We start from the raw sequence: 27792 nt of genomic DNA on the forward strand, positions 1-27792 counted from the left end.
TTGGAATGAGAGCTATAGTAAAGGCAAAGATCTTCGTATCAGATGAACGCCTCATCCTTGTAAAGTGCGATCATCTGACATGTCTCGAAAGGGTTACTTGATGATGGGCCATCTGATACATTCCCTTCACCCATGTCTGTGTCCTTTGGGCTTATACCCAGGTGTTCTTTCAATACCCATGTATTTAATCAACGTGGTATGATGTTGTGTTCCACCCCTTTGCCCAAGTTGTTTTATTCAATTTTGAAAAACTTCTCAAAAAGCCAATTAGTTGTCTTCCAATGAGTGTAAGTGAAACCGCGACCACACACCTGTTATATTTGGTTCCAAGTAATAATGTCCCTGCAAAAATGTCCCCTTACAAAAAGCCACAGTTTTTTGCAGAGACATTATTACATTGAACATGCGGGGGACACCCCTGCAACCCCCTATTTTTGTTTTCTCAAATGGGAGCAGGGGACATTCCAGCAACTCATCCCCATAAATAATGTCACCATATATAATGTCACCAATGGCTTTTTCAGGCAACATTATGTATGGGCATAGTATGTATGGGGACATTATTACCTGATACCTTATATTTCAGATAAATCACAATTATTTGATAGTTACACCTGAAAACCTTCCACCAGGACTCCAAAGCACAACACAAAGGTGCACATTTCAATGGCACATTTTATTCAATAGTATTTTCAGAGTGGATGGTGGGGAAGCCCTATAGCATTATTCATACCTTCAGTCTGGCGGTGAGAAGAAAGCTTTGGACCACAATAAATTACATATATTTACATTGCAAAGTGTTATGAGGATGTAAATCAAAATCTGTGGACACACAATTCACAGTAAACTGCTAATCTCACGCCAGGGGGGCAGGAGGGAGATGGTTTTATTGTGGTGGTCTCTCTGTACGTGGATCCCAGAAGTCTTTTTTTATTTTATTTTTATGGTTTGCTTGTTAGGCGCTTATACATAAAGTAAAACATTGTTTCAAAGAGCCGACAGGGCGAAGGGAGGGAACACGGGAGTGAAACACATTACAAACACACAATATTAAGACCAGTGGGAAGGAAAAAGGATTAACCTATTATGCCTTGTGAGCATTCAGAACATGCATGTGATGCAAGGAAGAGGGAAGTGCTGGAGAGCCCAAGCTCATGGGTGAGTCACATAAGAAGTGCTAGGATTGTTGAGTGCTACACGGCCTGGAGCCGCGTTAGGTGTAAGTGCGAACCTCTAGGGCGGTGGGTGTGCCAATGCAAGTGCTGAGGGTAGACAGGAGCTGGGCCGATTGGGTGTGGGAGGTCAGGGGCCTGAGCATGCATAAGGGCCCCAGACATCAATCACAGCAACTGTAGGAATTAGCAGAGGAGAGAGTAAGGCAAGGAGGAGGTAAAGAGGAAAGTCTTAAGGAGCTTTCGTAATTTAAGAAAGTCCTGCTCAAGGCGCAGAGGGAGGGGGAGGCAGTCGCATAGGAGGGAGCCAGCTGAGGAAAGAAAACAACCACCTACCCTCTGTTTAGCAAAAGGCTTTACACACAAAGAGTTGGTGCCAGAGGAATGTAGTGGTCTAGAGGGAGAGTATTTAGTAAAATAAAGTTGAGCATAATGTGGTCCCAGGGCCCAGACAGCCTTGTGAATGATGCAGAGGGATTTAATCTCTGCAGCAACCGGGAGCCAGTGAAGACTTTTAGAGCAGAGAGATGCGGTCCCTGGGCTTAAGGCCAAGGATAAGTTTTGCTGCCCTACTGTCGATTAGCTGGAGGGGTCGCAGAGTGTAAGATGGTAGATTAAGGAGGAGGCTATTGGAATAGTCAAGCCTAGAGAGAACCAGGGCTTGTAACATTGAGCCTCTGGGGAAAAGTGAGAAAAGGAAGTATTCCTTTGAGAAGAAAGAGCTGAAAGTGGGTCTTTTTGGCAATTTCCTGTGAGTGAGGGAGGATAGAGAGAGAGGAGTTGAAGGTGACTCCAAGGTTTCTGGCATCAGAAGAAGGAGCAGAGGGAGAGCCCAAGGCGAAAGACCAGAGTGAAGGGAGGGAGGCTCAGGGGTCCCGATGGGAAGGATATCAGTTTTACAGGCGTTGAGGCAGAGATAGTTGGAGTTGCACCAGAACTGGATGGCAGATAGTCAGATAGGGATGATGGAGGGTTCAAAAGGGTCAGCAGGAAGTTTGAAAAAGAGCTGTGTTTCATCTGCGTAACACTGGAAGTTGGAGAAGGAGGAGATGAGGCGTGCACAAAGAGCGAGGTAGATCTTAAAGAGCCAAGGGGAGAGGATGGAACTCTAGGGGACACCACAGGTGGAGAAGGAAGTAGGAGAGGAGAAGGTGCCTAGGATGACTTGGGAAGAGCGGTCATTAATGAAGGATGTCAGCCAGTCCAGTGCCCGTTCTGAGATACCAAGGGTATTGTGGAGCCTTTGTATGAGGATGGAATGGTTGATGAGGAGAGCCTGGGATTTGGAGTCCAGAAATGTGAGCAGTTCTTCACGGGTGTTCAGAAGAGCAGTTTCCATGCCTCTGGAAGCTTGGAATCCAGATTGATGGTCGTACATTTTCATAGTCCATTGCGGTTTGCACCACTCTCCTGTTTTTTATTTCTGAATGTAGACTGACAATATCCTTCTTCCTTGACTTTTTCATATATAATTTCCTCATTTCCTATATTTTCTTGCAAGGGCAAAATATTTCCAAGATTTAAATACAAATCAACCAAAAATTAACATATTTGGTTTCTCCTCTGCCTTCCATGGCGACATGCGATTAGTGACCTCTATGCTGCCTAAATTGAGATCTTTTTGTAAATAACCCTTAACATACATACACTTCACCTTCAACACAGGAGAGACAAAAGAACCATGACCCATAAATCTCTCTCCATTTATTTTTCCAAAACTATTCCAGAAGACAGCGCTGCAGCTCTCCTTTGACGTTTCGATCAGAGTCCACCCAGTGCTCCGGAACCTCAAGCAGTCGATTCAGGCTTCCACATTCAAATGCCATAGGGTGTGTTGTCTGTGAAATCCATTGAACATGAGCAGAATCGCAGAGAATGTACTCACTTCATACAATGGCTGCCACCTACATAAGGTTGACGTGAGGTTGAAGTGTGCAAGAAATGTATGAGGTGGAAGCTCAAGGGTCATGCAATGGCTGCCACCTATGTAAAGTAACAAGGAATCAGTGTCCATCATTGCGACTTTCTCTAAGCATTCATCGGTGCACCACTATCTCCATTTACTCAGCCACCATCCAACAGCAACTTTTCAAGAACAACTGTCATAGCTTTATTAAAGTGAAAACTGCATTCCATATCAGTGCCAACTCCAGCCTTGCTTTGTGTCCGATTTGACCAGCGAACACGCTGCCAAGTCAGAGTTAGATGCAATCCTTCAAAAGCCATCTCAACCGTTTTAGAAACCCTAGACAACCTCAATCATGTCTTTCTTGAGAATTTTTTGAAGGATTTATCAATTTCCACCTTTCAAATGCAGGGCTGGAATGGGGACAAAGCTGAAAAAACTGGCTATCATGAGGCACTGAACCGGGACTTGGAATTTTCGACAGCAGCCATCATAGCACGGCAGCCACACCAGGATACTTGCTCCGTCCACTGTATGTCTCCGCCCAGTGATCCACCCATTGCCTCAGACTCCATCTTCCAAGGGCATCATTTAAACATACTGAACTATACCCACCAAGGAAATAACAATTAAAAGTAAGCAGGAGGGCAGAGTTTCTAGAACCTATTCAAAGGTAAATAACATTTCTTTCTCCTTCCGCTGTTTGAGATAATCCCACAACAGAACTATTTTGATCCAAAGGACATGCGGGTTAGCCAGAGCAGGAAGCCAACAGTGTTTTCTATTTAGCCTTGGCGCCGATTTCAAAATGTTTGCATGCAGGATAGGGGCTTCCATAACGCACACCTAGCTGGCAAGTGATGGAGTAATGTGTCAAAGAACAAACCTTATAAACGCTCTGCATCCCCATTGTATCAGACCTACCCTTCCACACCATCTGGAGGAATGGTTGAACCTGTGCACCCTCCTATTTCCTAGCTTTAATAATATGTTGTCTTTCTGATGGTTCATGGCCCACTTGAATCTTTGCACTGTATTGAAGTAAAATACCCAGTCAAAGTCTCGGAGGCCAGCACAAGCTTGTCAGGTGAAGCCATTTTCTTTTGTCAGCATCATCAATCATGACTAGGCCTTCACACCAATGTGCTTCACGGAAAAGTAAACTTTGGATATCACCTGAACCCTTTTAACCGTTTGGGTAGTACGTCTATTTACAGTCAGAGAAATCACATTTAAACTCTATTAATGTTTATATTGGGCAAGCAATGCACAGGGGGATTATAAAAATGTTCATCAGTTGGAAATTCGGATTTTGCAATAGATCTGCATCTGGTTCGACAGGCAATGCTGTGGTAGAAGTTGAGATAAGGATACATGTCCCAATCAGAATTTATGGAAGTAGGTTTTGAGAGTGGGCGGGCCAGTGGGTCCTCATTGGTGCCCATATCATGCCAATCAACAACTTTTGCTTGAGCATCACAGATCATTCGAAGGGAGACTGTAAATGGATGTGGCTGTGCCCTAATCTCTGTGGATCTCCCATTTATAACAATTTGGGGCACATTGGGCACTGCAGTAAACCTTGTGTCCTCTGGAATTACAGCCAAACTCGTAATGAGGCCCATAATGTCTTTACTGCATGCACTAAAATGCATTTGGGTGTCAACTCAAATCCTCTTTTTCCCTGCCACCATCCCATCAATGCCCATTGATGATGTGAATTAAAATGGCTCCTGGGTAGTGGCGTAATCTCTCTGCAAGACAAAATGGTTTCTCTCATGCTGTCAATCCAAATACTGCTGTTTTGCCGTGAATCAAATTAGAATGTTTTCTGCTTCCCAAATATTCAATTAGAAGGAAATACCCGTGCCTAAGGGTCAATCGACGCTTCAGTCACAAAATGGCAGTCATTATCTGACAATCCTTATTAAAATAATCTCCCACATTTCACTGGTGGATGTTCAAAGCCTTAAACAGTGCTGCAATGTTTGTGAGTGGTAATCAACTCTCTAAATGAAGGCTTTGATGCAACACAGATGGGAGTGACTTGCGTGGTGTGGTTTCATGCGCAATCTTCCTTTGGTTGAATTGCCACACTTGAATTTAGACCGCAGGCCCCAAGGGCCACATCCTCCAAAGTGGCACAGTTTCTCTGGCAAAGGTCCGGGCAGCCAGGGCACATTATGGGTGGTAGAAAGGGGCGCAGGGGTAAGTTATCGCTCCTTCTCGGAGTCCTCTGGGATTAGTGTATGGAAGGGTCGGTCCCATAGAGTGCTGGTGATGCCAAAACCTGGAGGGACAGGAAGGAGAGGGAGAGAAAGCAGAAGCATTATAGGAAGTCATATAGATTGCCTCTCATTCCTCTGCAGCATAGAGACATCACTCAATATAGCTTCTCTCCCCCTGAAACTGGAAGTTATTACTCACCTGCAAACTCAGTTTCTCTTGTTTTACCAACACTTTCATTCTTTAGCTGTCTAACAATAGGAATGGAAACTGTGCATACAGCTTGTGAGAAGTCACGTGCAGGGTCATGCACGTCTCGCTCTCTTGCTCTCTCTATCTCCAGCTCTCTCTCTGTCACGTGACTTGAGCTTGCGCACTCAACCTCATGTCCAGCAAGGGATATCACCTCTTATTGTAAGGCCTACTGCTGGAGGCCAGGGCATGACTTTTTGAAGGGGTCAGCAGACTAGGATTCATTGGTCAACTATGTTGGATAATGTTTCCTTACTTCGTGCTCCTCGCAGAAAAGGTCAATGACGGGCACTAAGGGCACAGTAGCACCCCAGCGTCTAGTGGATAGGCTGCAAAGAATGGTTGGGTGATTGCGACAACCAGTCGATAACTGCACCCAAAGGGGAATGTCAGCAAACAATTTTTGGAGAAGTCCAGCTGACTCTGGAAAAAATACAGGTGGTAAAATAATGACCCCCACCCTAGAAAAGGGCCACCATGGTATGCGGTAAAATGTAAGAATGATAGTGATCCCCTTTGGGGCCAGATGTGAATCCTCCTCGTTTGCAGGATCACTTTCAGCACTATGTGCCAGCGGAAGGATTTGGACATTGGGAAGATCCTCTTGTATGAGTAATCTGAAACCTAGGATATATTTACATCAGTTTTGTCACAGAATTTTGAATACACAATGCCGAATGCACGTTTAATGCGCATTTGGGAAATACAAAAATACTGAATCCCATTTTACCGAATGATCGGGGGATGCAGGGGTGTCCCCCGTGCCCCCTGTACGGTAAAATGTGATTCAGGGGTTGCAGGGGTGTCCCTCGCTTCCATTACATGGTTTGCAGGGTACAATAAAGTTAAAAAAAGAAGAAAAAAAAGGGATCCTGCGGCGGCAGTTCCCACCCATGTTGGGAATAGGGAACAGATGTCGCAGGTGGAGGGGGGAGTCGAGACACCGGAAAGAAGTGTGCCGGATAAAGCAACGTAGGGGTAAGGGGGTAGCGGGTAGGGGGATGGGGGAAAAGTGATCCATGTGATCATTGTGTGGCTCCATTTTCGGATTAAACATTTTCGTTGTGCACAGTGATCACATAGATCCTTTACATCCACAATGCCTCGCTGCTGTGGCTAAGAAGGGAGGTGAACTTCCAGCCATGGCTACTAGGTGGCGTTGTGGAATGTGGGACTTGGCTCAAATGGACTTTCCTACTATATAAATATATATATATATATAATATGTATGTGTATGTTTAGGGGCAGTTTGCATGGCGGTGCATTGTATCGAGAGTAGCTACTGTTCATGTTGATGTATGTATCGTAAAAGTCCAATATAGTATTTGTTTTAAAAAGAAAATAACATGTACTTCTCCCTCATGTGCAATGTTGCCAAATTCTACTATCAGCCTCTCAGATTGTTCTATCTACCAGTTTATCTGCTTAGCACCCCTTCCATTCCACAACCACTGCACCTCAGCAGATCAGTTAGCGCTCTCCTTGCACCCCCAGCCCCATTTTCAGCAGCTCCAAACCCTGATTGTTTGTAAGCTCTCTCTCTTGAAGGGGACCCCCCTCCTTGTTTTTGTATGTTTTGGGCATATTTTCCGCTCCACCTCCTGCATTTACACGCACCCATTACCCCTCTTGGTTTCTCCCACAGGTCCCAACCTGATGCCGTCCAGATCAATCCTACCTGACTTCTGGTGCTTGAAGTGGTGCTTGACGTGGTAAGCCTTCAGCCCGTACAAGTAGGTTCCCTCTTGAGGCGCTCCGTAGTGCAGGTAGTAGTGGGTCATATCATAGAGGATGTATCCGCAAAGAACGCCAGGAATGATTGTGTTTGCCACAGCATTTGGCAGGAGAAGGTGCATCAACGCAGAGAAAGTGCCGAACACCAGCAATGACGCCAACGGGGGGAAGACCAGCCTGGAGCTATCATATGGAGACTGCGATCCAGGACAGAGAAGAGATACCATATAAGTTAAGCGTTCATACACATACAGCCGCTGACATCCAATAGCACATGAAAAGGACAGATCTCGACGCAGTGCCACCCCTATTTATATAGTGCTGATGGACCCTGTTCTAATGAATGGCATGCAGACTTAAGTTTGGACTTGTGAACAGTCCCCAGCTGATAAATACTCTTCATAAAGGCTTGCATCTGTGTTGGTTCCATCTTTGTGTACTGCATCTTCCTTGCCATATTGCCACGACCAATACATGTTGCTTGTTAAAAGGAGCTAAACTTTCAACAGGAACACAGGTGGAGGGGAAAGAACTGGCTGTGGTGGGGCAGAGGTGACAACCCTGAAACCATGAGAGACTGAATGCTGCACAAAAGTAGAGAGACGGATACACAAATACTGTCCGCATGACTGACTATTTTCCACAACCTCAAATCTATCAGAAGGGACTTTAGGGGAGCAGTTGACACATGACTATAAAGTCTCCAGTCTTTAGGTTGGCATGTCTTGCTCCAAGGGCAGGGAAGGGGAGAGACAGGATCACGCCTGAGAAGAGTGTACGAGGCATTCGCTGTTGCGAAGCTGGCCTGCATCCTGCTGGGGGTTAAGGGATGGGGGAATGGTCTGATCCTGGAGTTCCAACCAGGGAAACAATGGCTCAGTTGTGCGAGCTGTCCTACCAAAGGCCGAACGGGCACACAAGTCACCCGTTCTGTCAGTGATCCAGAGGCGATCCTTCTAGAGGAGGGCTGGGGGCAGCAGGCGGAACAACATGGGGGCTAGCTTACGTTGCAATACCTGCCTCTTCTTCAGTGTACTGGCTCTGCATGTGGGGAGGGCACCCATCCACAGGTGCTCCTGTGGTGTGCAAAAGAAGCGCTCATGGTTACAGACCAACATGGTGTTCCAGTTTGCTTGCTTAGTTCGTCCCCTTGCAGAACTTGTCAGTGTAGGAATGAGGTTTGTATTACTACCCCATGGCTGTACCTGCGCTCAGTGTTAGGGAGGTTTGCGCTCAGTGCTAGGGAAGCTTGCGCTCAGTGTTAGGGAAGCTTACTCAGACACTACTTTTGCAACAACTTGTCTGCAGCTAAGAGAAGATTGCAATGTTTTTTACCAGCTGTACATGACCCCTGTGTGAAGAAAGCATGGAGTATTGCTTCGTTGTACCTTTCTGTATGTGAAGCAAGGTGTTGCCCTTACATGACTGGACATGTTGCATTGTTAATGCATGTGCTGTACCTGCCCTTTGCATACAAGACGAGTTGGCAGCCCCCCATGGTGTTCTGTCTTTCGTATGTGTGTCGGGGGTGGAAGGAGTTTTACCCAATCTGTGGGTGAGGGGAACTTGTAACGTCTCAGGCGAGCACGCGCTCTGCACGATCGGATCTTACAGTGTACTGCACTCGTTCCAGCTGTTCCGTACACGAGGGAAGATTGCGCTGTTGCTGTCGGCATCATAGCTATTCCACTTACCAGTGGAGCTTGTACTGCTAATGCGCCAGCTGGGGAGTAGAGACCTTACATTGCATTGTTAGGTTGACCTATGTTAGGTATTTAAATTCTGTACAGAATGACAATGCAAAACAGTCAAAACCACTCAAAACAACCGACATACAGATTACTTAGGAAAGAGGTATGAGCCTGCGAAAAGTGAGATGCTCCTTCGGGTCACTTGGCGCAAGGGAAGTGAGTCTTACAGGTAATCCGTCTGGACCGAGAAAGAACTTTCACTCAATCTTTGCAAATGGAACTGAGGGAAGAGCTTCTATGGGGTGGAGGAGGATTGGAGTTTGTCAGCGTACATAAGACAACAACGCACTTCTTATACAATGGCCCTGGCTCATAATAACAGCGATGGGCAATACAAAGGGTCTCACAGGCTGCTTGCTCACTTCCTGGCGGCCAATGCAGCCTGTGGGAAGGGCATGGCCATGTGGCTGAAGCCATAATGGCATCAGAGAGAATGCCCCCAGACTCTGAGGGTGAAGGAGGAGGAAGGCAGGAAGGATCAGGCCATTGCTGGTCACAGGACCAATGCAAGAAATGGCCAAAGCTGCAGTACTTGGGGTGCTATGGGGATAAGGAGAATACTTTGGAGGAGTCAGAGATACAGAGCCTGGCTTTGCCGCATGAGTGATCAGCTAGTTACTATTCAACAACTTAACTGGTTGTGGGCAGGGAACGAGCGTGAAAGTCTAGGTCACTGAAAGCCAGGAAGACGCCACGGCTTTAGCTACCAACCCATCTGTCTTGAATGTGTTCCTTTTCAGGTGGCTGTAGGCAATTCAATGGCCCTCATTACGGGGTTGCCAGCAACCCCGTATTACCGTTACCGCCGCCTGACAACCCAGTGATAGCAGTATTTTACAGGCGGCGGTGGTACAGTAGGTTCCCATTCCCATGGAGCCACAGTGCTGGTGCTTCAGTGAAAATCCTACCGGCAGTGGCCTGACCGGCAGACTCGCAGTGACGCGGTCGGGAAAAGGTGCTGGTAACTTATTACTGCCACCTTTATTTATGGGCTGGATCACTCATAATTAGGCCCCAAATGTTTGTGTAAGAGTTGTTCATGTTTCACTCAGCTGAGTGTCATCTGCGCAATGATAAGCAAATAAGCCATAGGAGTGGGTCAGTTGTGTTAAAGGTAAAAGTTGCAAAGGGCAAAGTCTTGTGGATCTACAATAGTAACCTTCACAAAGGGTGTCCAGAGAGGGTACATAGAGACATTGTGATTATTTTTTGCCAGAAAGGATTCAAGCCACTCTAGTGCCTGGTGTTAGAAACCCACATGAAGTAATCTGCTTATAAGGGTAGAGTGATTGATGGTATTGAAGCCGGCTATTAGATCTAGAAGGACCAGGGCCCCGGGTGCTGCTGCCATCCCTTCCTCATTCAGGGCATACAAGATAGAGACTAACAGAGACTCAGCTCCGCATTGGGGATAGATGAGTTTAACGATGGCATCCGTCCAGTGTCTGCTTTCAGCTGTTGCAGGGGAGTTCTCCACAGTAGTTTAGCCAGATACGCCAGAGTGGAATTTGAGCAATGGTCAGATATGTGTACTTGGCCTTCTTATATAGAGATCTCACCACTGCCTTCTTGGTGGAGATGTGTACACATCCACAGCTTTAAAGGAGATGTTCATAACATTTCTTAAATAATAGACTTGAAAAGTGGTGTAGCCGATGGATCCAACTGGGAAGCCAAACCTCTGCTGAACTCCTAAAGAGAGCAATTCAAGTATTGGCCAAAGGGGTAAATCTTTCAAGAACCAGGATTGCAGCGCTAGGTAACACAAGAGAGGGAGCAACACAGGCCTAGTTTAGGTGAAAAGAGCAGACTGTGCGATCTTTGCGTCCACGTCAACATAGTTCTTATCAATCTTCTGCGGAAAAGAAACACAGTTGAGTCATGAACTTGTGATGGTCTTATCTGAGGATGCTGAGTAACAAGGTTCGCGCAGGATTCTAACTAACTCGCTCTGTGGAGAAAGCTGGAGGCATCCTTTGCATCACATGGGTTTTCTGGATTTTATGAAGCATGGATTTGTGAGTTGACACCTTAAATATTTTCTAGTAGTGTTATGTGAAGGCAACACGAGGAGCTACTGTCCATACATCCAAGCCTCGGGAGGTGTGTTCCTGAATCAAAGGGGCAAACAGGCATCCGAAGTCAGTGATGAAAGGTGGAGGAAGCTTGGCTAAAAGGAAATATTCTGGAAATGTCTATGTGGTCTCAACTTAGCTTTAATCAGATCTATGTCACTGTGAAAGAGAAAAGGAAATATCCTTTTTGGCATCTCCCATATCATCCTCTCTTACTGTACATTTCCATGTAAACCCAGACCCTTCAAACACCTGCACTGGGGGGCCTTGCCCACATGCCGCACTTACCTTGTGTGACTTCCAAGCAGCATGCAAAGTGGGGAGACAGATTAATGACGACATAGGATACACACAGTGCATTGCATTATACATGCCTCCCATACCTGCTACTCCTTATGCTCCCTTGCATGCCCTCAAGGTGCTGCCCGTGCCTCATGGGTGGATGCTCACCTTGTGGTGCTGGCCGTGGAGCAGGAAGTGCAGGGTGATGAGGCAGTAGCTGCTGGCGGGGGTCTTCATGTGGAAGATGAAGCGGTGGATGGAGTACTCCAGCAGTGACCACAAGCTCACACCAAACAGGAAGAGGAATGGGAATCTCAGCTTGTGCGCAGACACTGGTTGCTCTGCAGAACAGGGAGAGAGCAGAGCAGCAGCAATGTTAACCCATGCAAGGCCAAACCAAGAGGAATTCAGACAGCTTCCGAGAAGTGATAACTACCAACCAAAGAAGTCTGGGGCTGAAACCCTCAACCAATTAAAGGAATGGGAGACTCACACAACCAATCAAAGACCGCTTCTGCATTTCAAAGAAAGGAGCGGCAAATGATAGCATCAAACTCGTAGAACAAGATCATGGAATCAACCAAAGAAAGAAAGAGGACAGTGATATGATATGATAGTTTATTTATATAAAGCCCATATACAATGTGTTTCAAAGCGCTTCGAGGCAAGGGAGGGAACAAGGAAATAAACAATCACATTCTTACAGGCCATGAACAGTACTGTTGTGAAATTAACTACCGTACTCGGCCTGATGACATTTCAGATAGTGCAAGAGCTAAGACATAGATAAGGAAGGGAGGGGGAGAGTGGGAAAGGAAATGGAAACAGACATGTGACTACTGTACTAGACCTGATGACTAGACTAGACGTTTTCTGGTAGAGCCGGAGAAAAACAAAATGTGAGGGAGGGGGGTGCAGAAAGGGAGGGGAGGAACAAAACAAGCGACTATCGTACAGGGGTTGAGGGACAAGTAAGGGGCGGGGGTAGGAGACAGACAAGGTTTCTATCATACTAGGTCCAGGGGCAATTCTGATAGAGTCTCGGGAGGATAGCTCAGCGGCAGCAAGCAAGACGACAACACAGGTTCGATCCTCCGGTCCGCGTTTAGAAACCTCTACGTATTAAGCGCGTTATAAATAACCAATCATATCATATCACCTAGTAAGTGCATAGAAGAAAGTAAGGGGAGGAGGGCAGGAGATAGGATAAGTGAGAAAGGGAGAGGTGGAGAGAACAGAGAGTAAGCAGTCAAAAAAGAGTGGATAAGCAAGAGGGGAGAGCAAATACAATTGCAGAAGTCAGTAGTAAGACATAATGTTGGAATCCAGGATACAAGATGAAGATGGGAACAGCATGATTCAGGGCCACCATGAGAAAGGGTAACGCACTCTGAATCAATGAAGTCCATAAAAGTCAAATCCAGCATTGGCCACAAGATGGTGATGGTGATCTCAGAATGTATCAGGACAGACTCCTGGAGAAGTAGGCTGTAGGGGAGGAGGGGGGGAGCAGGTAGAAGAATGCTGGGCAATGGTGGGCAACATCCATAATTCAAAGAAAGGGTTTGAGCACTGCCAGAATCCGCTATCTGTGTTTACTGTGTTTTGCTTTACAGCAAACTTTAACAATGTCATAACATGATCACACTTGAAATAGCCTGAAAAACTATAGATGCCTTACAATCATACAATTCATATTTCAGAAAACTATTCATTGATAGCTAATGCATTCATTATTGTTTATTTGTCTTAATCTAACTAATTCTACACATTTCGAAAACGCAAAAGGTGCTGCTATAAGAGAAGTTTGCGAGCCAGAAATCTACATTTTCCAAAACTCCCAGTGATCAATAAAATCTTGATCTCCTACCAAATCTTCAAATAAATCTCACTCTGCAGGAAGCTGTATCTGTGCACTCCGTGTAGAGATGTTTTCATGTTTCTATTTTATCTGCGTTAAGGCATAGCCTGCAGACTCTCATACCGTGCATTATGCCCAGTCTCTCATACCGTGCATTATGCCCAGTCTAGCACCTACAATTTCCAGGCAATGCAATTTATTAATCCGAAACAATAGCAAGAACCATCTTACTTCTCTGCTCTGAAATTTGATTAAATACTGTTGGTGATATTATATCAAAGGAAATTTGTAATAGGTTCATACACTTGCAAGCACGGAGGTGGTTATAGTTTTGGTGCCAGTCCCAATGTTTGGCTTTCTCAGACACCAAACTAAACACAGATTTCTCCAAATCCAAAGTAGCTTCGATTTCCCCTGAAAAATTAAGACAGCACTATTCAAACGTTCTCACAATGGTGCATCCCACCGCTAAGGTATCAGATAGGATGGAAACTATAGAATCAACTAATTAAAAAAGATACCTTTGAATAGATAGCAACAACAATATAAAGAATGAAGACAGACTGACAGCATCCACCAATAAAAAGACCAACCACACCCACCCAGCCACACGTGAGGCCAGTATCTGAATCTGGTAACCAGAGAAAGATGCGAAAGACTGACAGCGTCAACCAATGAATACATGAAAGACTCAATACATCTGCCAAAGAAAAAACAAGAAAAGAGGCTTGACACCGACAGAATCAACCAATCAAATTAAGAGCTCAGGTACTGAAGGCATCAATTAATCAAAGAATGCAACTAGAAATTAACACCATCAACCAATTACTGGACTCATTTTTATTGATCAGAGCATCTACCACTCTTTGGACTGAGCCCATTTTGGAACTGACGACACCCAACACTCTGACCGAGAAGTCCGGGGTCTGCCAGCATTTACAACAAAAACCAATAGCAGAGGGCAGAACAAGCATCATCATCCAGACAACATCAGTCAATTAAAAAAAGAGACATATCTGTCTGATAGCCCACCAATCAAAGTAACCAACTGACTGCACTAACCAAAAAACCGCAGCCGAGGCTGAGACAATACACCATGCACGGAGGAAGCACATCTACAGGCTCACTGTGCTAACAACCAGGAAGGGAAGAGGAGATGCTAAATGAGAACATCTACCTAACAGGCAGGAAAGCAATTATCTATAATCAGAAAGAGATTGAGGATCCACATTATCCAGTAGTCACCACTCTGCCGTAGCATTACGAGCATTTAGCATTATTAGTGCAACCAGTAGCTCATAGTGGTTAGTAAGTATAGTGAGGTACAGCAGAAACCACACATTCCCACACAACACAGCTGGAGCTTGGAGGATCAACTAATAACCAGGAAAACCTATTTGGATCGAAACAATACACCAATGGCAAACTAGATGAAGGAGGACTTGGAGCATAACATCAAGGCTAAAATACATGCTCAGAAAGAAGTATAGACGGAATCCCATGCACGGAAATATATATTCAAGCACAGAATAATACACAGTGAAATGCGCAAGACCCAATGTGAATGCCAGATACATATGCAGAGAGGGCAAGTATGCAGAAATATTTTTAGGATGTTAACAAAAACAGAAACAGATGTATACAGACGCGCTACACAGATGCCCAGATGTACACAGCTGTATTCATATGTATACAGGGGTGAACATTGGAATTCGTAGAGCAGGAGCTGGAAGTAGCTCTTGGGTGTCAGGAGTTTCCTCTCAAATGAAGTTGCTCACTGTGTACCAGGATTTACTAAAGTTCAGTCCTGTGTATGGTGAGCCTGAACAATGGCAGAACTTGCTTTCTTTGTCAACCTGTAGCATGCACCCAAAAATGCACATTCCTTGAACCCCCTCTTTCTATTAAAGTGTTGTTATGTCTTGTACTGAATTGCTGTTTCTTGTCCATCCTCTGTCTCTTGCCATGTTGCCTTACATAGCTTCACTTTTTACATTCTCTTTAAAATGTTTTCCTTTTTTCTTTTATATTTCTTTACGGTCAGTTCCTCCTTCTTGCTGCTACCGCTCATTTAGTCATTACCTCTCTTCACCACTACTTCATATATCCACCACTTCTGTTACTGATTTATAGCCCGATTCATGGAATTATTTGCGCGGTAAATGTGGAATTTGCGCGCCTAACTGCGTGGAAAATCCTGTTTGTCGATTCATGGAATCGACTGCGCAGCACTTTTTTCTACCCCAGGGACTTCACGCAGGCTCAGTGCATCTCTGCACGCGACACCATGCTTTGCATGGGCGTGGCTTGTGCAGAGGGCTGGGAAGGGGGTGGAATGCTTAAAATGGGGAAGAACAAGGGAAAATGTGGGCGTTACAAGGGATGGAGCGCAGACAGTCCATTGCACGCCCACTATTGCACAGAGCGATGCATATTCAGGGATCAGACCGCGCAAACTCTTGGCTGGGAAATGGCCACTCAAAGTCCTCATCCATTTTCTTTGCCAACCGAAGGCAGGCGTACAGGCAGTTGCGCATGTGAATCACCACACAGAAGATTGGGTGTCGGATTTAGGGATGCGTGTATGCAGCCGGGGTTTTGAACTAACTTAGAGGTGTGCCTATGCTGTATAGTGTGCTGCAGGGACGGTTTACTGGGGATCGCAGGCAGATCTTTCTGAGTTTTACCCAAGTTACGATAAATCATACGCATGTTGTCGGGCCCCGGTAACAGTTCCAGGGGACACCACGCAGGGTCCCTGAGATGCAGGCCTGCTTGCGGGGGACCCCAGGCTCTGTTTTGAGGGTGCATGTATTCATGCCCAAGGGGCACGCACATGTGGCTGTTTTTAGCTGTTTTTGATTTGCATGGGGGCATGTCAAGGGCGTTCCGGCCACGAGTTGCGTATACGGTTACTTTGCGCAAACAATTCCATGAATAAGCAGGGCGCGCAGTAATGTTCTCAGCACGTGGGCGTTGCAGGATTTCTGCACACTTCTCCCTGAATCAGGCCCTTAATCTCTGTTGCCCTTTCTAAAATGCTACATTTTTATCTCTGCGGCAACTGATTTTTCCTATAATGCGACCTTTCCCACTTTCTTTTTATCTGCTGCAACTGCAGAATGAGGTACTACACAGTATGCAACAAATCCAAGTTCAAATGAGATGCAACTAAAACTTTGTTCCATTCATGTTTACAGGTCTTCTAGAGGTTAATTATTGCAACATGTATGCAAATTCCCAGATACAACGTTAATGTCAGTTGGTTGAGTTTACTTGTATCGTGCCTTTTGGCTTGGGGAGCCAAATGTAGCTCCTGTTAGCTGTTGGTGTCATGCTAACCAGGCTCTTCTTGGCTCTATCCACGAGCTAAATAGTTCACAGCAATCTCTAAACCTGTGTATATATGTACTGCCAAGTGCAGTGGGATCAACAGGCACTGTGAAGCCAAGGTCTACTATTCAAGAGTATTTGTTGTAGAAACAGAAAGCTACGGGATAACTTTTTACCGAGGTCAGGCAGTTGGAAAATAGAGCATAAACACATCAAGTTTCTATACACCACCGGGATCCTCAGTATTTCCCTTGATCCCTTAAACTCTGCTTCCCAGCGGGAAGCAAAAAATCACTCACAGTCTTAGGATTTTGTTCAGGCATCCTAGACAGGGTGGACATGGTTTTTGGAGCGAGGGGTTGGGCGGGGTTGGTCGATAGGCATCCAACCCTGGTTTTATTCCAATTCAGGGAGCACACTCATAGACTGAAAAATGTGCAACATGATTGGATTAATTTGGGCACTGGTTGTGGCTAAAACACACAAGCAGAACATTTAGGATCGGATTCCTGATCGCCAGCTGCTCTCTTCAATTAGAGTAGGTGATGAAGGAGAGGCCTCGCAAGTACCTGGACACGTGGGAGTCTTTTAACTACCGGCGTGAGTGAATAGGACTCTTCCTGTCCATGCTTGCCGGGGACCGGCGTGAGTGAATGGGACTCTTCCTGTCCATGCTTGCCGGGGACCGGCGTGAGTGAATGGGACTCTTCCTGTCCATGCTTGCCGGGGACCGGCGTGAGTGAATAGGACTCTTCCTGTCCATGCTTGCCGGGGACCGGCGTGGGTGAATGGGACTCTTCCTGTCCATGCTTGCTGGGGACCGGCGTGAGTGAATAAGACTCTTCCTGTCCATGTTTCCCGGGGACCGGCGTGGGTGAATGGGACTCTTCCTGTCCATGCTTGCCGGGGACCAGCGTGAGTGAATGGGACTCTTCCTGTCCATGATTTCCGGGGACCGGCGTGGGTGAATGGGACTCTTCCTGTCCATGCTTGCCGGGAACCTATCCATGCTTGCCGGGTACTGGCGTGACTGAATGGGATTCTTCCTGTCCATGCTTGCCGGGGACCGGCGTGAGTGAATAGGACTCTTCCTGTCCATGTTTCCCGGGGACCGGCGTGGGTGAATGGGACTCTTCCTGTCCATGCTTGCCGGGGACCGGCGTGAGTGAATAGGACTCTTCCTGTCCATGATTTCCGGGGACCGGCGTGGGTGAATGGGACTCTTCCTGTCCATGCTTGCCGGGAACCTATCCATGCTTTCCGGGTACTGGTGTGACTGAATGGGATTCTTCCTGTCCATGCTTGCCGGGGACCGGCGTGAGTGAATAGGACTCTTCCTGTCCATGTTTCCCGGGGACTGGCGTGGGTGAATGGGACTCTTCCTGTCCATGTTTCCCGGGGACCGGCGTGAGTGAATAGGACTCTTCCTGTCCATGTTTCCTGGGGACCGGCGTGAGTGAATAGGACTCTTCCTGTCCATGCTTGCAGGGGACAGGCGTGAGTGAATAGGACTCTTCCTGTCCATGCTTGCAGGGGACCGGCGTGAGTGAATAGGACTCTTCTTGTCCATGCTTGCAGGGAACTGGCGTGAGTGAATGGGACTCTTCCTGTCCATGTTTCCCGGGGACCGGCGTGGGTGAATGGGACTCTTCCTGTCCATGCTTGCTGGGGACCGGCGTGAGTGAATGGGACTCTTCCTGTCCATGCTTGCCGGGGACCGGCGTGAGTGAATGGGACTCTTCCTGTCCATGCTTGCCGGGGACCGGCGTGAGTGAATGGGACTCTTCCTGTCCATGCTTGCCGGGGACCGGCGTGAGTGAATGGGACTCTTCCTGTCCATGATTTCCGGGGACCGGCGTGGGTGAATGGGACTCTTCCTGTCCATGCTTGCCGGGAACCTATCCATGCTTGCCGGGTACTGGCGTGACTGAATGGGATTCTTCCTGTCCATGCTTGCCGGGGACCGGCGTGAGTGAATAGGACTCTTCCTGTCCATGTTTCCCGGGTACTGGTGTGACTGAATGGGATTCTTCCTGTCCATGCTTGCAGGGGACCGGCGTGAGTGAATAGGACTCTTCTTGTCCATGCTTGCAGGGAACTGGCGTGAGTGAATGGGACTCTTCCTGTCCATGTTTCCCGGGGACCGGCGTGGGTGAATGGGACTCTTCCTGTCCATGCTTGCTGGGGACCGGCGTGAGTGAATGGGACTCTTCCTGTCCATGCTTGCCGGGGACCGGCGTGAGTGAATGGGACTCTTCCTGTCCATGCTTGCCGGGGACCGGCGTGAGTGAATGGGACTCTTCCTGTCCATGCTTGCCGGGGACCGGCGTGAGTGAATAGGACTCTTCCTGTCCATGCTTGCCGGGGACCGGCGTGGGTGAATGGGACTCTTCCTGTCCATGTTTCCCGGGGACCGGCGTGGGTGAATGGGACTCTTCCTGTCCATGCTTGCCGGGGACCAGCGTGAGTGAATGGGACTCTTCCTGTCCATGATTTCCGGGGAACGGCGTGGGTGAATGGGACTCTTCCTGTCCATGCTTGCCGGGAACCTATCCATGCTTGCCGGGTACTGGCGTGACTGAATGGGATTCTTCCTGTCCATGCTTGCCGGGGACCGGCGTGAGTGAATAGGACACTTCCTGTCCATGTTTCCCGGGGACCGGCGTGGGTGAATGGGACTCTTCCTGTCCATGCTTGCCGGGGACCGGCGTGAGTGAATGGGACTCTTCCTGTCCATGATTTCCGGGGACCGGCGTGGGTGAATGGGACTCTTCCTGTCCATGCTTGCCGGGAACCTATCCATGCTTTCCGGGTACTGGTGTGACTGAATGGGATTCTTCCTGTCCATGCTTGCCGGGGACCGGCGTGAGTGAATAGGACTCTTCCTGTCCATGTTTCCCGGGGACTGGCGTGGGTGAATGGGACTCTTCCTGTCCATGTTTCCCGGGGACCGGCGTGAGTGAATAGGACTCTTCCTGTCCATGTTTCCTGGGGACCGGCGTGAGTGAATAGGACTCTTCCTGTCCATGCTTGCTGGGGACCGGCGTGAGTGAATAGGACTCTTCCTGTCCATGCTTGCAGGGGACAGGCGTGAGTGAATAGGACTCTTCCTGTCCATGCTTGCAGGGGACCGGCGTGAGTGAATAGGACTCTTCTTGTCCATGCTTGCAGGGAACTGGCGTGAGTGAATGGGACTCTTCCTGTCCATGTTTCCCGGGGACTGGCGTGGGTGAATGGGACTCTTCCTGTCCATGTTTCCTGGGGACCGGCGTGAGTGAATAGGACTCTTCCTGTCCATGTTTCCCGGGGACTGGCGTGGGTGAATGGGACTCTTCCTGTCCATGTTTCCTGGGGACTGGCGTGAGTGAATAGGACTCTTCCTGTCCATGATTCCTGGGGACCGGCGTGAGTGAATAGGACTCTTCCTGTCCATGTTTCCTGGGGACTGGCGTGAGTGAATAGGACTCTTCCTGTCCATGTTTCCCGGGGACTGGCGTGGGTGAATGGGACTCTTCCTGTCCATGTTTCCCGGGGACCGGCGTGAGTGAATAGGACTCTTCCTGTCCATGTTTCCCGGGGACGGCATGAGTGAATAGGACTCTTCCTGTCCATGCTTGCTGGGGACCGGCGTGAGTGAATAGGACTCTTCCTGTCCATGCTTGCAGGGGACCGGCGTGAGTGAATAGGACTCTTCCTGTCCATGCTTGTAGGGGACCGGCGTGAGTGAATAGGACTCTTCCTGTCCATGCTTGCAGGGGACCGGCGTGAGTGAATAGGACTCTTCCTGTCCATGATTCCCGGGAACTGGCGTGAGTGAATAGGACTCTTCCTGTCCATGCTTGCAGGGGACTGGCGTGAGTGAATAGGACTCTTCCTGTCCATGCTTGCAGGGAACTGGCGTGAGTGAATGGGACTCTTCCTGTCCATGTTTCCCGGGGACGGCGTGAGTGAATAGGACTCTTCCTGTCCATGCTTGCTGGGGACCGGCGTGAGTGAATAGGACTCTTCCTGTCCATGTTTCCCGGGGACCGGCGTGAGTGAATAGGACTCTTCCTGTCCATGCTTGCAGGGAACTGGCGTGAGTGAATAGGACTCTTCCTGTCCATGCTTGCAGGGGACCGGCGTGAGTGAATAGGACTCTTCCTGTCCATGCTTGCAAGGGACCGGCGTGAGTGAATAGGACTCTTCCTGTCCATGCTTGCAGGGGACCGGCGTGAGTGAATAGGACTCTTCCTGTCCATGCTTGCAGGGAACTGGCGTGAGTGAATAGGACTCTTCCTGTCCATGCTTGCAGGGGACTGGCGTGAGTGAATGGGACTCTTCCTGTCCATGATTCCCGGGAACTGGCGTGAGTAAATAGGACTCTTCCTGTCCATGCTTGCAGGGGACCGGCGTGAGTGAATAGGACTCTTCCTGTCCATGCTTGCAGGGAACTGGCGTGAGTGAATGGGACTCTTCCTGTCCATGTTTCCCGGGGACGGCGTGAGTGAATAGGACTCTTCCTGTCCATGCTTGCTGGGGACCGGCGTGAGTGAATAGGACTCTTCCTGTCCATGTTTCCCGGGGACCGGCGTGAGTGAATAGGACTCTTCCTGTCCATGCTTGCAGGGAACTGGCGTGAGTGAATAGGACTCTTCCTGTCCATGCTTGCAGGGGACCGGCGTGAGTGAATAGGACTCTTCCTGTCCATGCTTGCAAGGGACCGGCGTGAGTGAATAGGACTCTTCCTGTCCATGCTTGCAGGGGACCGGCGTGAGTGAATAGGACTCTTCCTGTCCATGCTTGCTGGGGACCGGCGTGAGTGAATAGGACTCTTCCTGTCCATGTTTCCCGGGGACCGGCGTGAGTGAATAGGACTCTTCCTGTCCATGCTTGCAGGGAACTGGCGTGAGTGAATAGGACTCTTCCTGTCCATGCTTGCAGGGGACCGGCGTGAGTGAATAGGACTCTTCCTGTCCATGCTTGCAGGGGACCGGCGTGAGTGAATAGGACTCTTCCTGTCCATGTTTCCCGGGGACCGGCGTGAGTGAATAGGACTCTTCCTATCCATGCTTGCAGGGGACCGGCGTGAGTGAATAGGACTCTTCCTGTCCATGCTTGCAGGGGACCGGCGTGAGTGAATAGGACTCTTCCTGTCCATGCTTGCAGGGAACCGGCGTGAGTGAATAGGACTCTTCCTGTCCATGCTTGCAGGGAACCGGCGTGAGTGAATGGGACTCTTCCTGTCCATGCTTGCAGGGAACCGGCGTGAGTGAATGGGACTCTTCCTGTCCATGCTTGCAGGGAACCGGCGTGACTGAATGGGACTCTTCCTGTCCATGCTTGCAGGGGACCGGCGTGAGTGAATGGGACTCTTCCTGTCCATGCTTGCAGGGAACCGGCGTGAGTGAATGGGACTCTTCCTGTCCATGCTTGCAGGGAACTGGCGTGAGTGAATAGGACTCTTCCTGCCCATGCTTGCAGGGAACCGGCGTGAGTGAATGGGACTCTTCCTGTCCATGCTTGCAGGGAACCGGCGTGACTGAATGGGACTCTTCCTGTCCATGCTTGCAGGGGACCGGCGTGAGTGAATGGGACTCTTCCTGTCCATGCTTGCAGGGAACCGGCGTGAGTGAATGGGACTCTTCCTGTCCATGCTTGCAGGGAACCAGCGTGAGTGAATAGGACTCTTCCTGTCCATGCTTGCAGGGGACCGGCGTGAGTGAATAGGACTCTTCCTGTCCATGATTTCCGGGGACCGGCGTGGGTGAATGGGACTCTTCTTGTCCATGCTTGCCGGGAACCTATCCATGCTTTCCGGGTACTGGCGTGACTGAATGGGATTCTTCCTTTCCATGCTTGCAGGGGACCGGCGTGAGTGAATAGGACTCTTCCTGTCCATGTTTCCCGGGGACTGGCGTGGGTGAATGGGACTCTTCCTGTCCATGCTTGCTGGGGACCGGTGTGAGTGAATAGGACTCTTCCTGTCCATGCTTGCAGGGAACTGGCGTGAGTGAATAGGACTCTTCCTGTCCATGCTTGCAGGGAACTGGCGTGAGTGAATGGGACTCTTCCTGTCCATGCTTGCAGGGAACCGGCGTGAGTGAATGGGACTCTTCCTGTCCATGCTTGCAGGGAACCGGCGTGAGTGAATAGGACTCTTCCTGTCCATGCTTGCAGGGGACCGGCGTGAGTGAATAGGACTCTTCCTGTCCATGATTTCCGGGGACCGGCGTGGGTGAATGGGACTCTTCCTGTCCGTGCTTGCCGGGAACCTATCCATGCTTTCCGGGTACTGGCGTGACTGAATGGGATTCTTCCTGTCCATGCTTGCAGGGGACCGGCGTGAGTGAATAGGACTCTTCCTGTCCATGCTTGCTGGGGACCGGCGTGAGTGAATAGGACTCTTCCTGTCCATGCTTGCTGGGGACCGGCGTGAGTGAATAGGACTCTTCCTGTCCATGCTTGCAGGGAACTGGCGTGAGTGAATAGGACTCTTCCTGTCCATGCTTGCAGGGAACTGGCGTGAGTGAATGGGACTCTTCCTGTCCATGATTCCCGGGAACTGGCGTGAGTGAATAGGACTCTTCCTGTCCATGTTTCCCGGGGACCGGCGTGAGTGAATAGGACTCTTCCTGTCCATGCTTGCTGGGGACCGGCGTGAGTGAATAGGACTCTTCCTGTCCATGCTTGCTGGGGACCGGCGTGAGTGAATAGGACTCTTCCTGTCCATGCTTGCTGGGGACGGCATGAGTGAATAGGACTCTTCCTGTCCATGCTTGCTGGGGACCGGCGTGAGTGAATAGGACTCTTCCTGTCCATGCTTGCAGGGGACCGGCGTGAGTGAATAGGACACTTCCTGTCCATGCTTGTAGGGGACCGGCGTGAGTGAATAGGACTCTTCCTGTCCATGCTTGCAGGGGACCGGCGTGAGTGAATAGGACTCTTCCTGTCCATGATTCCCGGGAACTGGCGTGAGTGAATAGGACTCTTCCTGTCCATGCTTGCAGGGGACCGGCGTGAGTGAATAGGACTCTTCCTGTCCATGCTTGCAGGGAACTGGCGTGAGTGAATGGGACTCTTCCTGTCCATGTTTCCCGGGGACGGCGTGAGTGAATAGGACTCTTCCTGTCCATGCTTGCTGGGGACCGGCGTGAGTGAATAGGACTCTTCCTGTCCATGTTTCCCGGGGACCGGCGTGAGTGAATAGGACTCTTCCTGTCCATGCTTGCAGGGAACTGGCGTGAGTGAATAGGACTCTTCCTGTCCATGCTTGCAGGGGACCGGCGTGAGTGAATAGGACTCTTCCTGTCCATGCTTGCAAGGGACCGGCGTGAGTGAATAGGACTCTTCCTGTCCATGCTTGCAGGGGACCGGCGTGAGTGAATAGGACTCTTCCTGTCCATGCTTGCAGGGAACTGGCGTGAGTGAATAGGACTCTTCCTGTCCATGCTTGCAGGGGACTGGCGTGAGTGAATGGGACTCTTCCTGTCCATGTTTCCCGGGGACGGCGTGAGTGAATAGGACTCTTCCTGTCCATGCTTGCTGGGGACCGGCGTGAGTGAATAGGACTCTTCCTGTCCATGTTTCCCGGGGACCGGCGTGAGTGAATAGGACTCTTCCTGTCCATGCTTGCAGGGAACTGGCGTGAGTGAATAGGACTCTTCCTGTCCATGCTTGCAGGGGACCGGCGTGAGTGAATAGGACTCTTCCTGTCCATGCTTGCAGGGGACCGGCGTGAGTGAATAGGACTCTTCCTGTCCATGTTTCCCGGGGACCGGCGTGAGTGAATAGGACTCTTCCTATCCATGCTTGCAGGGGACCGGCGTGAGTGAATAGGACTCTTCCTGTCCATGCTTGCAGGGGACCGGCGTGAGTGAATAGGACTCTTCCTGTCCATGCTTGCAGGGAACCGGCGTGAGTGAATGGGACTCTTCCTGTCCATGCTTGCAGGGAACCGGCGTGAGTGAATGGGACTCTTCCTGTCCATGTTTCCCGGGGACCGGCGTGAGTGAATAGGACTCTTCCTGTCCATGCTTGCAGGGAACTGGCATGAGTGAATAGGACTCTTCCTGTCCATGCTTGCAGGGGACCGGCGTGAGTGAATAGGACTCTTCCTGTCCATGCTTGCAGGGGACCGGCGTGAGTGAATAGGACTCTTCCTGTCCATGTTTCCCGGGGACCGGCGTGAGTGAATAGGACTCTTCCTGTCCATGCTTGCAGGGGACCGGCGTGAGTGAATAGGACTCTTCCTGTCCATGCTTGCAGGGAACCGGCGTGAGTGAATAGGACTCTTCCTGTCCATGCTTGCAGGGAACCGGCGTGAGTGAATGGGACTCTTCCTGTCCATGCTTGCAGGGAACCGGCGTGAGTGAATGGGACTCTTCCTGTCCATGCTTGCAGGGAACCGGCGTGACTGAATGGGACTCTTCCTGTCCATGCTTGCAGGGGACCGGCGTGAGTGAATGGGACTCTTCCTGTCCATGCTTGCAGGGAACCGGCGTGAGTGAATGGGACTCTTCCTGTCCATGCTTGCAGGGAACCGGCGTGAGTGAATAGGACTCTTCCTGTCCATGCTTGCAGGGAACCGGCGTGAGTGAATGGGACTCTTCCTGTCCATGCTTGCAGGGAACCGGCGTGACTGAATGGGACTCTTCCTGTCCATGCTTGCAGGGGACCGGCGTGAGTGAATGGGACTCTTCCTGTCCATGCTTGCAGGGAACCGGCGTGAGTGAATGGGACTCTTCCTGTCCATGCTTGCAGGGAACCAGCGTGAGTGAATAGGACTCTTCCTGTCCATGCTTGCAGGGGACCGGCGTGAGTGAATAGGACTCTTCCTGTCCATGATTTCCGGGGACCGGCGTGGGTGAATGGGACTCTTCTTGTCCATGCTTGCCGGGAACCTATCCATGCTTTCCGGGTACTGGCGTGACTGAATGGGATTCTTCCTGTCCATGCTTGCAGGGGACCGGCGTGAGTGAATAGGACTCTTCCTGTTCATGTTTCCCGGGGACTGGCGTGGGTGAATGGGACTCTTCCTGTCCATGCTTGCTGGGGACCGGCGTGAGTGAATAGGACTCTTCCTGTCCATGCTTGCAGGGAACTGGCGTGAGTGAATAGGACTCTTCCTGTCCATGCTTGCAGGGAACTGGCGTGAGTGAATGGGACTCTTCCTGTCCATGCTTGCAGGGAACCGGCGTGAGTGAATGGGACTCTTCCTGTCCATGCTTGCAGGGAACCGGCGTGAGTGAATAGGACTCTTCCTGTCCATGCTTGCAGGGGACCGGCGTGAGTGAATAGGACTCTTCCTGTCCATGATTTCCGGGGACCGGCGTGGGTGAATGGGACTCTTCCTGTCCGTGCTTGCCGGGAACCTATCCATGCTTTCCGGGTACTGGCGTGACTGAATGGGATTCTTCCTGTCCATGCTTGCAGGGGACCGGCGTGAGTGAATAGGACTCTTCCTGTCCATGCTTGCTGGGGACCGGCGTGAGTGAATAGGACTCTTCCTGTCCATGCTTGCTGGGGACCGGCGTGAGTGAATAGGACTCTTCCTGTCCATGCTTGCAGGGAACTGGCGTGAGTGAATAGGACTCTTCCTGTCCATGCTTGCAGGGAACTGGCGTGAGTGAATGGGACTCTTCCTGTCCATGATTCCCGGGAACTGGCGTGAGTGAATAGGACTCTTCCTGTCCATGTTTCCCGGGGACCGGCGTGAGTGAATAGGACTCTTCCTGTCCATGCTTGCTGGGGACCGGCGTGAGTGAATAGGACTCTTCCTGTCCATGCTTGCTGGGGACCGGCGTGAGTGAATAGGACTCTTCCTGTCCATGCTTGCTGGGGACGGCATGAGTGAATAGGACTCTTCCTGTCCATGCTTGCTGGGGACCGGCGTGAGTGAATAGGACTCTTCCTGTCCATGCTTGCAGGGGACCGGCGTGAGTGAATAGGACACTTCCTGTCCATGCTTGTAGGGGACCGGCGTGAGTGAATAGGACTCTTCCTGTCCATGCTTGCAGGGGACCGGCGTGAGTGAATAGGACTCTTCCTGTCCATGATTCCCGGGAACTGGCGTGAGTGAATAGGACTCTTCCTGTCCATGCTTGCAGGGGACCGGCGTGAGTGAATAGGACTCTTCCTGTCCATGCTTGCAGGGAACTGGCGTGAGTGAATGGGACTCTTCCTGTCCATGTTTCCCGGGGACGGCGTGAGTGAATAGGACTCTTCCTGTCCATGCTTGCTGGGGACCGGCGTGAGTGAATAGGACTCTTCCTGTCCATGTTTCCCGGGGACCGGCGTGAGTGAATAGGACTCTTCCTGTCCATGCTTGCAGGGAACTGGCGTGAGTGAATAGGACTCTTCCTGTCCATGCTTGCAGGGGACCGGCGTGAGTGAATAGGACTCTTCCTGTCCATGCTTGCAAGGGACCGGCGTGAGTGAATAGGACTCTTCCTGTCCATGCTTGCAGGGGACCGGCGTGAGTGAATAGGACTCTTCCTGTCCATGCTTGCAGGGAACTGGCGTGAGTGAATAGGACTCTTCCTGTCCATGCTTGCAGGGGACTGGCGTGAGTGAATGGGACTCTTCCTGTCCATGTTTCCCGGGGACGGCGTGAGTGAATAGGACTCTTCCTGTCCATGCTTGCTGGGGACCGGCGTGAGTGAATAGGACTCTTCCTGTCCATGTTTCCCGGGGACCGGCGTGAGTGAATAGGACTCTTCCTGTCCATGCTTGCAGGGAACTGGCGTGAGTGAATAGGACTCTTCCTGTCCATGCTTGCAGGGGACCGGCGTGAGTGAATAGGACTCTTCCTGTCCATGCTTGCAGCGGACCGGCGTGAGTGAATAGGACTCTTCCTGTCCATGTTTCCCGGGGACCGGCGTGAGTGAATAGGACTCTTCCTATCCATGCTTGCAGGGGACCGGCGTGAGTGAATAGGACTCTTCCTGTCCATGCTTGCAGGGGACCGGCGTGAGTGAATGGGACTCTTCCTGTCCATGCTTGCAGGGAACCGGCGTGAGTGAATGGGACTCTTCCTGTCCATGCTTGCAGGGAACCGGCGTGAGTGAATGGGACTCTTCCTGTCCATGCTTGCAGGGAACCGGCGTGAGTGAATGGGACTCTTCCTGTCCATGCTTGCAGGGAACCGGCGTGACTGAATGGGACTCTTCCTGTCCATGCTTGCAGGGGACCGGCGTGAGTGAATGGGACTCTTCCTGTC

The 27792-nt window shown here is 50.0% G+C and overlaps 1 protein-coding gene across 1 annotated transcript in view; it reads right to left on the reverse strand.

Annotated features, from left to right (window-relative positions):
* Nucleotides 1–657: 657 nt before the first annotated feature.
* FA2H (fatty acid 2-hydroxylase) overlaps nucleotides 658–27792 on the reverse strand; it is a 374587-nt gene continuing 347452 nt past the window's right edge. Inside the window, exons 5-7 of the mRNA XM_069604143.1 lie at nucleotides 11567–11739; nucleotides 7235–7487; nucleotides 658–5368 (exon numbers count right to left, since the gene is read on the reverse strand). Of these exons, the coding sequence (XP_069460244.1) occupies nucleotides 5292–5368; nucleotides 7235–7487; nucleotides 11567–11739 (503 nt within the window). The 3' untranslated portion in view covers nucleotides 658–5291. The remainder of the gene's footprint in view (nucleotides 5369–7234; nucleotides 7488–11566; nucleotides 11740–27792) is intronic.

This window comes from Ambystoma mexicanum, chromosome 1p, assembly GCF_040938575.1.
Source record: "Ambystoma mexicanum isolate Mex_15411 chromosome 1p, UKY_AmexF1_1, whole genome shotgun sequence".
Taxonomy (NCBI): Eukaryota; Metazoa; Chordata; class Amphibia; order Caudata; family Ambystomatidae; genus Ambystoma; species Ambystoma mexicanum.